The sequence below is a fragment of the Podarcis raffonei genome, chromosome Z (assembly GCF_027172205.1).
Source record: "Podarcis raffonei isolate rPodRaf1 chromosome Z, rPodRaf1.pri, whole genome shotgun sequence".
In the NCBI taxonomy this organism is placed as follows: domain Eukaryota; kingdom Metazoa; phylum Chordata; class Lepidosauria; order Squamata; family Lacertidae; genus Podarcis; species Podarcis raffonei.
In genome coordinates, this window is record NC_070621.1 from 48,694,644 (window position 1) to 48,709,793 (window position 15,150).

At 46.8% G+C, this 15,150-nt stretch overlaps 1 protein-coding gene across 3 annotated transcripts in view; it reads left to right on the plus strand.

Moving 5' to 3' along the window:
• Positions 1–15,150, plus strand: part of SLC6A14 (solute carrier family 6 member 14) — a 51,924-nt gene that overhangs the window by 32,817 nt on the left and 3,957 nt on the right. For all 3 annotated transcript variants that reach the window (XM_053373792.1, XM_053373794.1, XM_053373793.1), the window contains exons 5-13: positions 215–353; positions 1,831–1,963; positions 4,936–5,076; positions 6,076–6,304; positions 9,447–9,572; positions 10,388–10,506; positions 11,736–11,835; positions 13,498–13,607; positions 14,785–14,952. In XM_053373792.1, coding sequence (XP_053229767.1) covers positions 215–353; positions 1,831–1,963; positions 4,936–5,076; positions 6,076–6,304; positions 9,447–9,572; positions 10,388–10,506; positions 11,736–11,835; positions 13,498–13,607; positions 14,785–14,952 — 1,265 coding nt within the window. The remainder of the gene's footprint in view (positions 1–214; positions 354–1,830; positions 1,964–4,935; positions 5,077–6,075; positions 6,305–9,446; positions 9,573–10,387; positions 10,507–11,735; positions 11,836–13,497; positions 13,608–14,784; positions 14,953–15,150) is intronic.

The following is a 15,150-nucleotide window of genomic DNA, read 5'->3' on the forward strand; positions in this document are numbered from 1 at the left end:
CCACAACAACATCCATCAACATCAAGGTCCCCATCCTTGCTTGTTCTGTACCGACACACACCCTTTGTGTCATTGTGATGGGCATTCTGCTCATAAGAAATGGTCAGAGGTCAAAATCACACTCGGGGTTAAAAATGTTTTTGCTGCTGTTGCTTCACATACTTGTTGTACTCCCTTCTGCAGAACTGCTGAGCAACACTTTTTTGTCTTTCAGTGTTAGACTGCAACATTACATTAGACAATGAGACTACTATCAATGCGAATTACTCTTGGGTTGAGAAAAACAACCTCACCTGCATCAATGGCACCAAGGTGTTTGCGAACACCCAGGCTCCCAGCGAACAATACTGGAAGTGAGTCCTGGGCCTGTTGCTCTTCCAGTTGAAATGTGGTCTGCAGGTGTCACTGGGGTTGCCCTCAGTGGGTGGAGGGGCTGTGGCTCAACAGCTACACACAGAAGGAACTCAGGTTTGATCCTTGGCATCCCCAGGTGGAAAAATGCCTAGTCAGTGTAGACCAGCATTCACCCAACCTTGTACCGTCTGGATGTTTTAGACCATGACTCTCGTCAATGGCCAGGGATGATGGGCAGCAAGTGGAGAAAGAAGGTACAGACAGCATTGAGCTAAATAGGCAAGTGGTCTCAATTAGCCAAACTCTAGTGCACACCAGATTTTTAAAGCACATTCAGAGCACACCACCCCCAAAAAGAATCCTGTGTTGTGTAGTTTGTTATCGGTGCTGGGAACCTTAGTTTGGTGAGGGGTAATTAACCATTCCCAGGTTTCTTTGTGGGGAAGAATGTGCTTTAAAGGTCTGGTTTGCATACAGCCATAGGCAACTACCTATGACCTTTAAAACAATGGCATTGTGAGGTAAGACTCTGCTGACCCCCATTTTGCAGATGGGGAACTGAGAAACTTGCCCAAGGCCACAAACATGAGCAACAGGGTTCTTCCATATCCAAGCTGACCTTTGTCCATCCACCTCTATCATCAACCTTTTTGCAACTCCCCCCCCCCCAAAAAACCCCAATCACTACCTATCCTGAAGCAGTTTAACAACACAGGAGAGAAGATCCTGAAATGTTAGGCAGTTTTGTCTCTCACCCAAAACTCATTGATCATTAAGCATCTACCTAGGTGACCCCTTTGTTCAGGTGTATACAACCTGAAAGGGGCAGGCATTGGAGAGTGGCAATGACACCTGAACACAACTAATTTGCAGGTGTGTCACCTGCCCTGCTTCTTTTGTGCACTAATCATTATGGGTTGCGGCACATTTGCCCGATGAGTAATATGAGTAATAAAAGCTATGTTGTTAGTGAAACAACATGGTACAGCCTCCAGAAGAGAGACATGGATCCTGGTTGCTTTGAGAAATGTGACATTGCCGATATTGCTTGGGAAACCTTGCAAGCTGGTGGTGGGACTTCACAAGATCAGTTCTCCAAGCTCAAAACCCAGAGGCAAAACAATCAGTGCCCAGGGCCAGGATGAAACCCTGGCAAGCTAGATCTGGTTCAGACACGCAGACATGGTGTATGACCAAGTCAAGATTAAGCTAGTATTTGTTGCCAGGGGAAATCTTGGTGAATCAAAACCAAATAGCTTCTAAACCCCTTTGTCTGGCCTGTAACATATTCTTAGGCCATTCTCCCATCCCTGGGTGAAATAAAAGTTCCTAAGCCAAACTGGAGTCTGCAGGATGTAGGAGCTTCTTTTGGAGGCTACACAGATGCCTCCTTTAGAACACCTCATTTTGCACAGCTAGCTACAGCACTCCGTTCTAAGTGATGTCTTTGCTGATGTTTCCCTTGTCTCCCCCCAGCAACAAGGTCCTTCAGCGTTCAAGTGGCTTAGACAAGACCGGGGAGGTTGTGTGGTACCTCGCCCTCTGCCTTCTCCTTTCCTGGCTGATTGTGGCAGTGGCCTTGTTTAAAGGAATCAAGTCTTCGGGAAAGGTAGGCTTAACCCAGACACGTTGGGCTACCAGCTGCAGTGCCAGCCTCCTTTGCGTGAGGAAAGGACATAATCAGTCCACCAGATCTGCTCTCCCTCTCTTTGATCAAGCCTGTACTCCAATGGGATGCAAACACATTGAAAGGGAAACGCTCAGATGAACTCCCTGTCTCAAACCCTGGAGAGCAACTGCTTGTAAAGTGCATACTGTACTGAAGTTGATGGACAAAGCAGTTTCCTAAGTCCAGCCCCTTATTTAGAGTGAGGCACTGTTTTCAAGGGGAGGGTCATAGGTCCATGGTAGAGAGTCTGCCTTGCATGCAGAAGGTTCCAGGTTCAATCCCCAATGTCAGGTAGGGATGGGAGGGAACCCTTCCTGAAACCCTCGAGAGCTGTGACCATCAAAGAACCATAGAATTGTTGAACTGTAGAGTTGGAAGGGACCCTCAGGGCCATCTAGTCGAAACCCCTGCAATGCAGAAATATGCAACTGTCCCATACAGGGATCAGACCTGCAATCTTGGAATCATCAGCATCATGCTCTAACCATCTGAGCTATCTAGATGTAGACATTACTGAGTTAGGCAGACGAGTTGTCTGACTTGGTTTACAGCAGCTTCCTATGCCCACTCTAGAAAATCCAGAATAACTTTGGATAGTTCAAGCACCTTTGGGCACCAAAGCAAGAGTACCAGCAGCCACTGCCTAGACTTGTGCTCACAGATACATGAGCTTATGAGAGCCTGCATTTCTTTCCAGTCAGCCACAATGGCATAATTGTCCCCTTGTTCCAATGTGGGATGTTCAGGCTTGTTTCATACCTATCTACAGAATAAAAATCCCCCTTGAGAAGAGGTTGTGCAACATAGCTCAGAACTCCCTTGAGTTGGAAGAGAGTTTGCCTTCACACCATGCATTTAAAGCAGTTTAAACCTCCCTGGCTTCTTCCCTCAAAGAATCCTGGGAGCTGTAGTTTAAGGGTGCGGTGGCAATTTTCAGAGTGGTTTAACAGTCAATCCCTCTTCACAGGGAACTCTGGAAACTGTAGCTCTGTGGGGGCAATAAGGGGGTCTTCCAACAGTTCTCAGCACCCTTAACAGACCACAACTCCCAGAATTCTTTAGGGGAAACCACAACTGTTTAAGTCAGTATCATGGTGTTTTAAATTCAGGGTGGCAAGAGAGAGAGATCTAGAGGGTTATCCATCTGCATAGGGTTTCTGGCAAGTGGTGATGGTGAAGCAATGAGAGGGCTTCTGTTTGTGAGAGCAGAACCAGCCTGGCTGCCTCAGTGATGACATCCTGAGAGTGCAATGATTATTCTAAGCACTGCTAAGCTCAGGGGCCGACTCCCTTTCCTTCTCCAGTCACTGAGAAGCATCGGCAGGGTGATTCCACTAAAATTAGCAGTTACCAACGTGGCAGAGGAGTCTAGTTTGGCATGGCATTTGGGTTCTCCTAAGCAATTCTGCAGGGCCAGCATAGAAGGACAAGTTTGGCAGGAAGCTGTGGGTTGCTCTTATCTATGTTGCTCATCTGGAGGTGATCCCAAGGACAAGAGCTGAGGCTCCTGTGGGGTATCACCTATGGGAGTGTCCTCACTCGTGCACACAGTCACTCACACACTCATGCATTCCAGAGAACCTGCACGACTGCTCACAATTGCAGCAGAGGAGAGGGAGGCTGTTCCCCAGAAGAAAGTTTTGCAGTACCGGCAGAATTGAGGGAGGGGCCGTCACAAATGCAAATCAGCTGCTTTGCATGTAGATAGAAGGAGCAGCTTTTACAATTATAATTATTTTCAAGAAATATTTTCTATAGGCAATCATTGCACATATTACTTAACAACTGTATGTATGTAATGCACAGTGCTTTATTTCTAGGGAAAATGGTGCCAGTACGCACCATGCCCCCCCATCTCTCCCACCCTGCTGCTTTTTGCCTGTTCGCACCACCCCCCCGCCACCATGCTGACCTCCACTTGCCCACCCACCCGCCCACTCCCTCCCCCCTCGCACCTTTGCCTCCTGCATCCTAGAAGTGCTTTGGCGCAATCCTTTTACGAACAGCAAAGTGCCTTCCAGGAACTTGCCTGACAATCACAAAAGGATTGTGCCAAAGCGCCTCTGCCCTGGCACCACCTTTTTACAATAATCAGGCACTTGGCGGTGATAAAAGGGTCACATGAATTTGTAGCATGGGGGCGGGGGGAGAGGTGGCAGTACAGCCTACTGGTGCATACCATCTTTTTTTAAAAAGCACTGGTTTTATATTAAATAGCTCTGAGACACTATTTACTTACTTACTTACTTACTTACTTACTTACTTACTTACTTACTTAATAGAATCATAGTATTGTAGAGTTGGAAGGGACACCAAGGGTCATCTAGTCCAACGCCCTGCAATGCATGCATCTCAGCTCAAGCATCCATGACAGGTGGCCACCCAACCTCTGCTTAAAAACCTCCAAGGAAGGAGAGTCCCCCACCTCTTGTGGGAGTGTGTTCCACTGCCAAACAGCTCTTATTGTCAGAAAGTTTTTCCATATGTTTAGTCAGAGTCTCTTTTCTTGTAACTTGAAGCCATTGGTTCGAGTCCTACCCTCCAGAGCAGGAGAAAACAGGCATATTTCCTCCTCCATATGACAGCCCTTAAGGTATTTGAAGATGGCTATCATATCTCCTCTCAGTCTCCTCTTTTCCAACATATTATAATATCCAACATAATGATATTATCATTATCATTATTGTATCATTGGGTGATTGATGGGTGGGCATCTCTGCCCATCTGTCAGAATGACCTGTGGGTGCTGAGGGACACAAGGCATCCATCTCATTGGCTGCAAGTGGCTCCCTGCTCCAGATCTAGTGAAATCCTCCATTTAAGACTCGGTCCCACCCTGACTCCACCTTCTACATCCTCCTGCCAAATCCAAAATCTTGATCATTCTTTCATTTCTTTTCTCGTCATCACAGATTGTTTACTTCACAGCAATCTTCCCCTACGTTGTCCTTGTGATATTGCTGGTCCGAGGTGCCACTCTAGACGGTGCTCTGGAGGGCATTGAGTTCTACATTGGAAAGCAGTCTAATTTCACCAAGCTCACAGAGGCAGAGGTGAGTGTGTCCTGGCAGGTGGTGGAATTGCGCTGAGCACGGCTTCTGCCAGATATCAGATAACAGCACAGAAGGGCCACAGAAGGGTCAGTGTTAGAGCACTGTCTGGGAATGTCCCCTGCCTGAAAACTTGGAAGGCTGCTGCCCATCAGTGTAGAGTGACAATACTGAGCTAGATATGCCCAGGGGTCTGACTCTAGGGCTGGATCTACACTGATCAGGAGAACGCTTTAAAAATGCTATAAAAATGTTGCTCTCAGGGCAATTTCCCACTGGTGACAGATCGCTGCTCTACAGTGCCCTCACACTTTTATAACACATTTTTAACAGTATAACTCACCTGTGTAGATTAGTCCTAGCTTCTTATGTACCATTAAATCAGCTCTTTATCTTCAACCATGAGAAGCCTTACCTTTTAAGAGAAAGGTGATTGGTGTATGGTAGAACAAGTGCTTTGCATTTAGAAGGCCCCAGGTTCAATCCCCAACGGACTTTCCAGGGCTGGGGTGTCCTCTCCTTGAAACCTTGGGGAGTCATGACCTCTGAACATCTCCATAACTGGGCTAGATGGACCAATGGTCTGACATTATATAAAGGAGATTCCTATGATGTTCCTAAGAGGGATCAAGTCCCTGTTATCCTCTTTCCACACTACATACCTCCCCTCTGCCCCCCCCCAAAGTATGAGTTCCAGAGTGGCATTAAAAATGCATCATTTCCCAGTCTGAACATGGCAGGCAGCATTGCAAAAACTTCCTGTTGTCTAACATTGCTAGATGAAGAGAGCAGGGACATTATATTTTTAAAAATAAATATGAGCAGAATCAGGCCACACAGCTAAACTTCCCCTTGTTCCTCAGAGATGTGTTCTTATGTTGGCTACCCCAGCCTATACCTGTGTACAACAGCCTTTGCGACACACACGCCTATTACATTGCAGGGATTGTGATGCAATAATATCTATATTGTTCACCCCCACCTCCATCTGTCTTTCTCAAGGTCTGGAAAGATGCTGCCACACAGATTTTTTTCTCTCTGTCTGTTGCGTGGGGAGGGTTGGTCGCCCTCTCCTCATACAACAAATTCAACAACAACTGCTATTCGGATGCCATTTTTGTCTGCGTGATAAACTGCCTCACAAGCGTCTTTGCTGGTTTTGCGATTTTCTCCATCTTGGGGCACATGGCACACGAGGCAGGCAAGAAAGTCTCAGAAGTCGTCGATTCAGGTAGACTGGAGAAATACTGTTTAGATCCATCTATGGCTGGGTACTTTTAAGGGACATTTAAAGCATGCGACACTTCCCCCCGCCCTCCCCCCGAATCCTGGAAACTGCAGTTTGTTAAGGGTGCAGGGAATTGCAGCTCTGTTCTCAAGATTCTCTGTGCTTTAATGTATGATGTGTTCATAGTTCATGCCTGGGTGAAGATGCACCAAATGCATTTGTCTGGCTCCTTGACAAGGAGGACTATAAGTAATAAGTAGACGTACGGGTGGGAGGCTCAAGACAGCTGTCCTCCTGTAGCTCAGAATCTTCTTTTTTAATCCAAATTACAGCAATACTTTTATTTGCTCAACCAAAGTGCTGGCCTAATTGCTACTGGCTGCCAATTAATTAGCAGTTAACAGCCAAGTTACAGGTGCTGGCTTAAGTGTATAAAGCCCTGTGTGGCTTGTGACCAGGAAACCTGAAAGATTATCTCACCCCAATCAATTACTATGCTCTGCACATGAAGGCCTCCTTATCTGGAGATTTCTTCCACACAACAAAGAAATCAGGTCTTTTGTGTTGTGGTACCTATCCTATGTGACTCCCTCCCATTAAATATTAGACAGACACTTCCTCTGATGTTTTTTCCAGTGCCAACTGAACACCTTCCTCTTTTAAACGGAGATTTTTCCCAGTCTGTGTTTGTACTGGAATTATTAAGTTAGTGGTTTGCTGCCCTTGGTTATTTGGGGAAAGGATGAATCGGGCCTAATTTTAAGAATCAAATGATTTAATGATAAATAAAATATCACAATGATGGTGTGCCAACTTTGGGGTTCTCCATGGCTTTTCATCACGCTAGATACTAAGCAGTAAAGGTTGGGTGGAGGAAAGGCTGGCTGGTGTTGAAGCCATGGACCCTGTGTGTATCTGCTTGCAGTCCTGACCTGGAATGTGGGGAGAGAAAATGGACATTCAAATGTGGCGCTCTTGGGTGTTATAGAGCAGCAGTGGGCTGTGGCAAGCATCCCCTACTTGTGTGTAGGGGTGGGGGAGAAATTCTATGCAGTTTGCATTTAAAGTTGGATCTATCAAGTTTGCACTTTCGAGAAGTATATGAGAAGCAGAGCACAGCCAGCCAGCCATCAAAATTTGCACTTCTCCAAATTTGGCAATGCAGCTCTCCTACCAACCAATGTTTACAAAAATGCTTATTTCAGAGAAAAGCATGCCTAAAAAATGAAAGCATTCGTGGAAATGACATACAAAAATGCATTCCATTAGGTATTTATTTATTTGTTTCCTGCCCTCCCCAGAACTGGGAAGTGACTTGCAGAAATGTTTGCAGTCAAAATAATATACAAAAAATGTGTTGATTAGAAACACACACACACAAAAACGATGAAACACTTGGCACATTTTCATGCCTCTGTACACCAAGAAAGTACACCAATTGCTTCAAGAATGTAGAGAATCTAAGACAGAAAAAAGCAAACAAGCTGGGAGAAGCAAAATAAAAAAGATCCTTCCAATAATTCTCCTGAGCTTTCTTAGAACTGTGACAAATTGGATCCTAGCCTTACCGTGAGGCAGAGAGAGAGCTGAGGGTACAGAAGGATGGGGAGCGAGCACAGGTTTGTGTGCCCTGTGCCCTGCCCCATACCCTATATGGTCGCCCAGTGGTTTTTAACCTGTGTGTCGTGGCACTCTGGGGCGCCTTGAAGGATGGTCAGAGGTGCCGTGGGCAACCCTGGCGTCTGTCCCTCTTTCCTTCCCTCCCTCCTCTGATGCTCTCTCTCAAGCCTGCCAAAGGCTTGCCCAGCTGTTTGTTGCAGCAGCCCTGGCTATAAGCTCCGCAGGCCAATGGTGCCTCTGGGGCTGGCCAGGGGGTGCCGGTTGCCAGGAGCTCAGGCAGCCTTGGAGTAAGCAAGCAAGCGGGCAAGGGAGCCCAGACAGCCAGCCCAGCAGCCCTTGCTGTTGGGAAATGGACAGACAAATGGGAGGCTGGGCAGGCAGCCAGCCATTACACTGGCCTTTCTTGTGCTCACTGTGTGCAAGGCCTGCCTGGGAGCTAAGTGCCCTGTGCTAAAGGGGAGCCCTTCTGCCATGCAGGCCTTGCAGCACCTGCTGCCGCCACTGCTGCCTCCCAAGGTAAAGTGCTGGCCTCATGTTCACCTTTGGTCAGTCTCCATTGGGCCACAAAGCCTAGGAATGTCTTCTTCCCAGGCCCCTGTGGGGGGGTGAGGAGGCACCTCTCTTTGTGGGGGGGGGCAGCTGCCCAGAGGACTCCCAAGGGGAGGGGAGAGGAGGCTGAGGGAGCACTCCACCAGGGAGGGTGTTTGAAAAAGGGTGAGGGGCTGCCAGCTCTGCAGGCAAGGGGGGGTGACATAACTGAGCTCCTGACCCCACAGGGGAGCCACAGAAAGAATGTAGTTGGTCAAGGGAGCAGTGGACCCAAAAAGGTTGAAAACCTCAGGTGCTACAGAGGATGCTGCCCCCCTGACATGTGGGGGAGACGCCACCTTCTCCTTCACCTTAGGTGGCCAAATGTTCTTCTGTGCCAGCCCAGCTGCTCTGATGCAGCAAGGCTCTGCTGGTGATCTTACAGCAGCCTTGCAAAAACTGGTGCCCTCCGACCACTGGGAAGCACAGCTGGAGGATACTTGGTCATCTGCAGCCAGAGCGTGCTGTGGGCGCCCGGGGCTTGTGCTGCTCTTGGGATATGTGTTGGTAGGGAAGTTGGAGCATTTCTTGAAACCGGAAGCAGAAAAAATCCCATCAATTCATATATTCCAAGGCCAGAAACAGAAATCCCACAAGCAAATATGAGCGGCATTCGCTATCATTGTGAGGGTTTTTAGTCCATAAGCATTGAATAAATATGCTGTTTTCCTCCATTGAACTCAAATGCATGATTATGTAATTAATTGCATTAGTTTTGGCCATGGCAAATAGCAAGATGAACAAGGTAGATTTTAGCAGATGCAGAATTGCAGCAGAATGAACGGAATGAGAGCTGATTTTGATGAAACTAGGCTGGAGATTGCAGCCTCCCTGCTGCTGTTCCTTGATCCACAGCATCAGAGGCCTCCATTGAGACACTGCAAGAAACCACTTCCTGTTGCCTTCTCATCCCACAATTGTTTCTCTTCTGTTACAGGCTTTGATCTGGCGTTTGTTGCCTATCCGGAGGCCCTTTCAAAGCTCCCCGTCGCCCCCCTCTGGTCTTTCTTGTTCTTCTTCATGCTCCTGCTCCTGGGGCTCGATTCCCAGTTTGCTACTGTAGGTGAGTCATGCTACAAAACAAGCTGTTCCTATCTCAGCCACTCTTCCCTGTGACCTTCGTGCTAATCTCCAGCCTTGATTCGCGCAGCTGGTTTCTGATGCAAAGATGAAAGCTAAGCTGGCTGGGGGGGGGGGGGGCTCGGCCAAGGACTGGCTCCTTTTTCGTTTAAGTTTATAATTTTATTCTAGCAAGATTCCAGCCCCAGGCCTCAGACAAACTCAGCACAAGCCTGTTCATAGATGTTCATTTATGTATTGCTTTTAAACCTAGTATGATGGGGAAATAGCAATAAAATCAACAGACTTTATAAACAAATAGACATGATAATATTAGCAAGCAATATATACAACAAAATTCCATGTCTGGGTAGCCTGGCCTGAACAGAAAAGTCATATGCCTAGGATTGCACTCTTTAGTTAATAATTTATTAACGTTTCAAACCTCCTCAAATGAACCCTTGATTAATCAGTCAGCAGAGATTGTATTAAATTTTATTTCATCAGGTTGCCACTCTGAACTGTCTTCCTAGGATTACAGTCCCTTAAACTCTGCAAACCCTTCTGCGGAAATGAATTATTTGCAATGCATGTTAGATTGGCGAACTTCCGCACATTTAAAGCACACAGCTTCCCTCAAAGAACCCTGGGAATTGTAGTTCTAGGGATTCAGTTCCTCATACCCTTGAGAAACAACAGTTTCCATTATTCTTTGGTGGGGAAGTTGCACACTTTAAATGTATAGTGTGTATAGTGCAGCTTGAAATGATAAAATAAATCAGTAGTACTAATGCTCACCATGCCCACCTTATCCTGCAGAGACCCTTACAACCACCATCCAAGATGTTTACCCCAAACTTATGAAGAAAATGAGGATCCCAGTGACCTTGGGCCTGTGCACCGTGCTATTCCTGCTTGGGCTTGTCTGTGTTACGCAGGTAGGAAGGAGCAAGCCTCCATGGGCCCACCTTCTCCCTTGAGGCATGGGACCCCAGGAGGATAGAATTTGTGAATCTCTCATCTCAGGGACAAAGGGGGGTGGGAATCACTATGGACTTTTCCAGATGACTGTCCTATTGAGCATGCACCCTGGTTTATGTGCATGAAGCTTACACACTGGTCAGACTGTGGCTCCATCTCCACTATGCATTTAAAGAACTGTGGTAGTGCTTTAAACAGTGATGGTGCTGAGAGTTTTTAAGAGAACCCCTATACCCTCCTCAAAACTATAACTCCCCGAGTGGTTTAGCACACTCGTTCCCTCTACCCAGGGAGCTTTGGGAGATGTCGCTCTGTGAGGAGAATAAGGATCTCCTTAACAACACTCAGCACCCCTGGCAAACTACACTTCTAAGGATTCTTTAGAGAAAGTCATGATTGTTTGAAGTGGTGTGATACTGCTTTGAATCATGGCCCAGCTGGTGCACTATTCCCATCATTATTGAGTGATCATCCTGGTTGGCTGTGCATGTTCCTGCTAATGATTTGTGCATCCTGCACTTCTCAGTGCAATTCCTGTCACTTCCCTAGCTGCAAAAAGTCTTTTTTAAAGGGAGAATAAGGATAAGAGGATTTGTTGTGCACGGGCAAGAGAGTGACCTTTTAACCATGTGAGCCTATATTTATGAGATGTGATTCAGTCCCTCCTGGAAGTAGGTGACACTCAGAAGAAGGAAGGGGGAGAAATTAATTTGAAGTTTGGGTTTAAAGATAAACCCACTGGATTTCCAAAACAGTCTACAAACTGAAACACACCCATGCTCCCAAATTCATCTTCCTCCGAAATTTGCAATGCAGTTCTCCAGCCAAGTACTGGGTACAAAAATTGCATCCAATTTAAATGCATATGCTGTTGAAAATAACACAAAAATGCATTACAGTGGAGGAAACGGCTTTGCAAAAATGTGTATATTAGGCAAAACTGCATACAATAAACGTGTATATTAGGAAAAAATCACACTAAAATGCTGATAAATTTTCATGAAGATTTAAATGAGAAATTGCTGCATTTTGTTAATGCTGCAAAAATGTGAACTGAACTTAAGAACTTGAGAAACAGAGGAAACAAAAATTGACAGACTTGTCCATCCCTAATCTAGAGACACCTGAGAGAGATCTGTGTGGAATGGAACTAACTTTTCTGCTGCCTTTCATCCTGTTTCTGCAGGCAGGGATCTACTGGGTCAACCTGGTGGACCATTTCTGTGCTGGCTGGGGGATCCTTTTCGCAGCTGTCCTGGAGCTGGTGGGGATCTGCTGGATTTATGGTAAATGATGAATGCTGTGTCACCCAGCCCCTAATAAAACACTAACCTCACCAAACACTCCCCAGTTCCAAAGCAGCAACAGCAACTTCATGATTAGGAAGGCTTCATCAACCTCAGTGGTGGAGCTTCTTGCTCTGGCACGGGGGACAGAGAGCAGGTGGGGGCAGACTGGAGTGTGTCCTGGGGGTGGTGCGCTGCCCGCAGGGGCGTGACGTGCATCCTGGGGGCATGGTGCACCGTCTGTGGGGGCGTGGCACCCAACGCGGGGGGGCAGCTGCCATGGCACCCCACCGGGATCGTGGTGCCAGGGGCAGTGCGCTCCCCCCACCCCCCTCTTCCTCTGCCAGTGATCACCATTTAACATCTAACTTAAATTTTGATAATTCAGTCTCCCAAATGCATTGCTTTATATGCTACCTCGCCCTGGTCAAATGGCTAGACCCAGTGACACCCATAATTGTAAGATTGAATTAGCAGCTTTGTTTGTTTGTTTGTTTGTTTGTTGCTTTTATATCCCTTTTTTTCCTCCAAGGAGCTCAAGGTGGTGTACATGGTTCCGTCATGAAATTCTACTCAATATTGATCCAGAGCAGAACTCCAAAGTATAGTTAGCAGAATAAAAAATTCAACACATTGCAGGATTCCCCCCAAAATAGACCAGAGGCAATTATATTTTATCCAGAAGAGTTTTACTGCTACTGAAGGCAAATGAGCATAACGGTTAAAAATCCAATATATTCAGGATTGGCACTGTCCATAAGAAATCCAGTTGCAGCAGACTTAACTTAAACTTACAATAACTTATAATAAGACTAAACCTTAATACTAAGCACACTATGTACAAAACACCACACCAGAAGGAAAAGAGATAAAAAGAGACAGTTAAACCCAGGCTCCTTCTGGCCGATTATCATAGTCAGCACAACCTTGACAGAAAGAGATAAGAGAACCGGTTTAAGCCAGCTGTACTCAGTGCTCTGAGGGTATAACCCAAACATCAGGAACCTTCAGCTTGTTTATTTCACACAGAAAGAACCCCTTGTCACCTACTCCCTACAACAACTCTATGAGGTAGACTAGACTGAGAGGCAGCAACTGGCCCCCAAGGTCACCCAGGGGTTTCATGAGACCCTGGTCTCCCAGGTGCAAGTCCAGCACTCTAACCACTATGCCTGTGAGAAGGGGCTCTGTGGCAGAACACTTGCTTTGCATGCAGAAGGTCCCAGGTTTAATTCTTGGCATCCTCATCCTCGTCATTACATTTGCATCCCATCTTCCCTCCACAGAACTGAAGGTGCATACATGCTCCTTCCCTTCCCCATTTTATCCTCACAACGACCCTGTGAGGTAGGCAGGGAAGGAGTGGGGAGGAATTGCAGGACTCTAGCATGGAGTCACAGGATCTGATCCAAGCCGGTCACATCTTGGATTAGATTCTGGAATCCACTCAATCACTCCAGTCCTGTGCCTTCTCTGTCTGTTAACATCTCTCCCCATCTTAAAACACTTTAGCAGCAGTTTTTCAGTCACTCCAAGGCAGAAACCTCAGTGCCACACACCTGCAATTGAGGACAGTCTGCAGATCATCCCAAGGGGAGTAAAAGAAAGCTGACTCTTCACAAACACAGAACTAACCCAGCGGTTTGTGTCCCCTTTGCACAGGTGGAAACCGATTTATCGAAGACACTGAGATGATGATTGGGAAGAAAAGCTGGTTGTTCTGGCTGTGGTGGAGAGTCTGCTGGTTTTTCATCACACCTTTCCTCCTCCTCGTAAGTAGCCAACTTTTAGCAAGAGATTTCAGTAGCTCTGAGGCTGGGGGGAGGTAGAGCTGGGCTTACAGGGAACCTCCATGGGTCATTTTTTCCCCAGCCAAGCTTCCCCATATTTTCCCAAATCCAAGTCCCTCATCTCCACAGCTGACATCATATATGGTGTCAGGTATTGGGCAGGTGGCAACATGGCTGGATCAGCACCTCGCATGGTTGATTCCTGCAGAAAGCAGGATTAAACTCACATGCACATCTAGGAATGCTTTGGATGTGTGAGATGTCCGCCCCACCCCCTGCAGGAAACTGCATTGCACACCCAAATCCTGAAGAATCTGGCTCACCAGCAGAAGCACAGGGAGGAGCTTAATACTACTTGCTCCCACTCCTTGTAATGCCATGATGTATAATATTGGAGGTCTTTGTAGTCTTTTTGTGGGCTGCCCAGAAATATCCTGGCTGACTGGATAAGCTCCTGGGCTAGAGGGAGCAAAATATTTCCCTCACCCCAGCACTCCATGAGATGCCTCTCTTGGGGGGGCTATGCGTTATCTTGGAATGGTTCTTAGGTACACAGAAGGAAACAAGCCACATTGATTTTAGGCTTGGCTGCACCACTGAAGACAATGACATTGACTCTCCTTGGCACTCTGCAAACATTAAGCATGAATAGGTGAAGGATGGGGCCATGCTCAGCCATGTTCAAATGCAGTGTGAAAACAGGCCAAGGTGAACTTCTCTCCCTGGTGCAGTTGCCAGACATCTAGGTCTGCTTTGAAGTCTCCAGGTTTGCCTGGTGCCTCTTCAGGTGTCAAGTGGAGAGCTTGAATCTCCAGGTGAGCAAGAGTGCCTTTAATAAAAAAATATATAGTAAGAAGACAGCGCAGGCTTCAGTCTGGCACTTGGGGGGGGGGGTTGCCCTCCTCTGCTCCCCTTTTCCAATTAGCGTCCATCTCCAGGCCCACCTCATGACATTACCAGGGGCCACCAGCTCCACAGCAGTGGTTCAGTCTCAGATCCTGGCTTTCCCTTTTGGCCAGATTTTGAGGTTAGGAAACCAAGTCTTGAATGCTGGGCCTAAAACATGTCTGATCAGGTCTTGTTCAATGCTGCACATGCAGCTTAGTCTTGGCTGGTCTAAGTTTGACTCTCCTGTTTCTCTAACTTTTTTTTCAAACAGGCAATTTTGATTTGGTCTTTGGTCACCTTTGAGCGCCCAAAATTTGGCTCTGTGGAATACCCAGTTTGGGGAGCTGCTGTTGGTTGGTGCATGATCATGTTCTGCCTGATTTGGATTCCCATCATTGCCATTTACAAGATATCAAAAGCAAAAGGGAGCTTGTGGCAGGTGAGTGCTTTGAGGTATCATGAACTCTGCTCTGATGGGATAGTCGCCCTTCTCTGGGTCCCTTCAGATGTCCTTTAATTGTGCATTCGTGATGATTTGTAATCACAATGCTGTTGAAGTGGTTAGACGAAATCCTGATACTGTTTGTGCCTGTAAAGATTTTGGGGCAGCTTCATTTCCCATCAGTGCACACCCTGT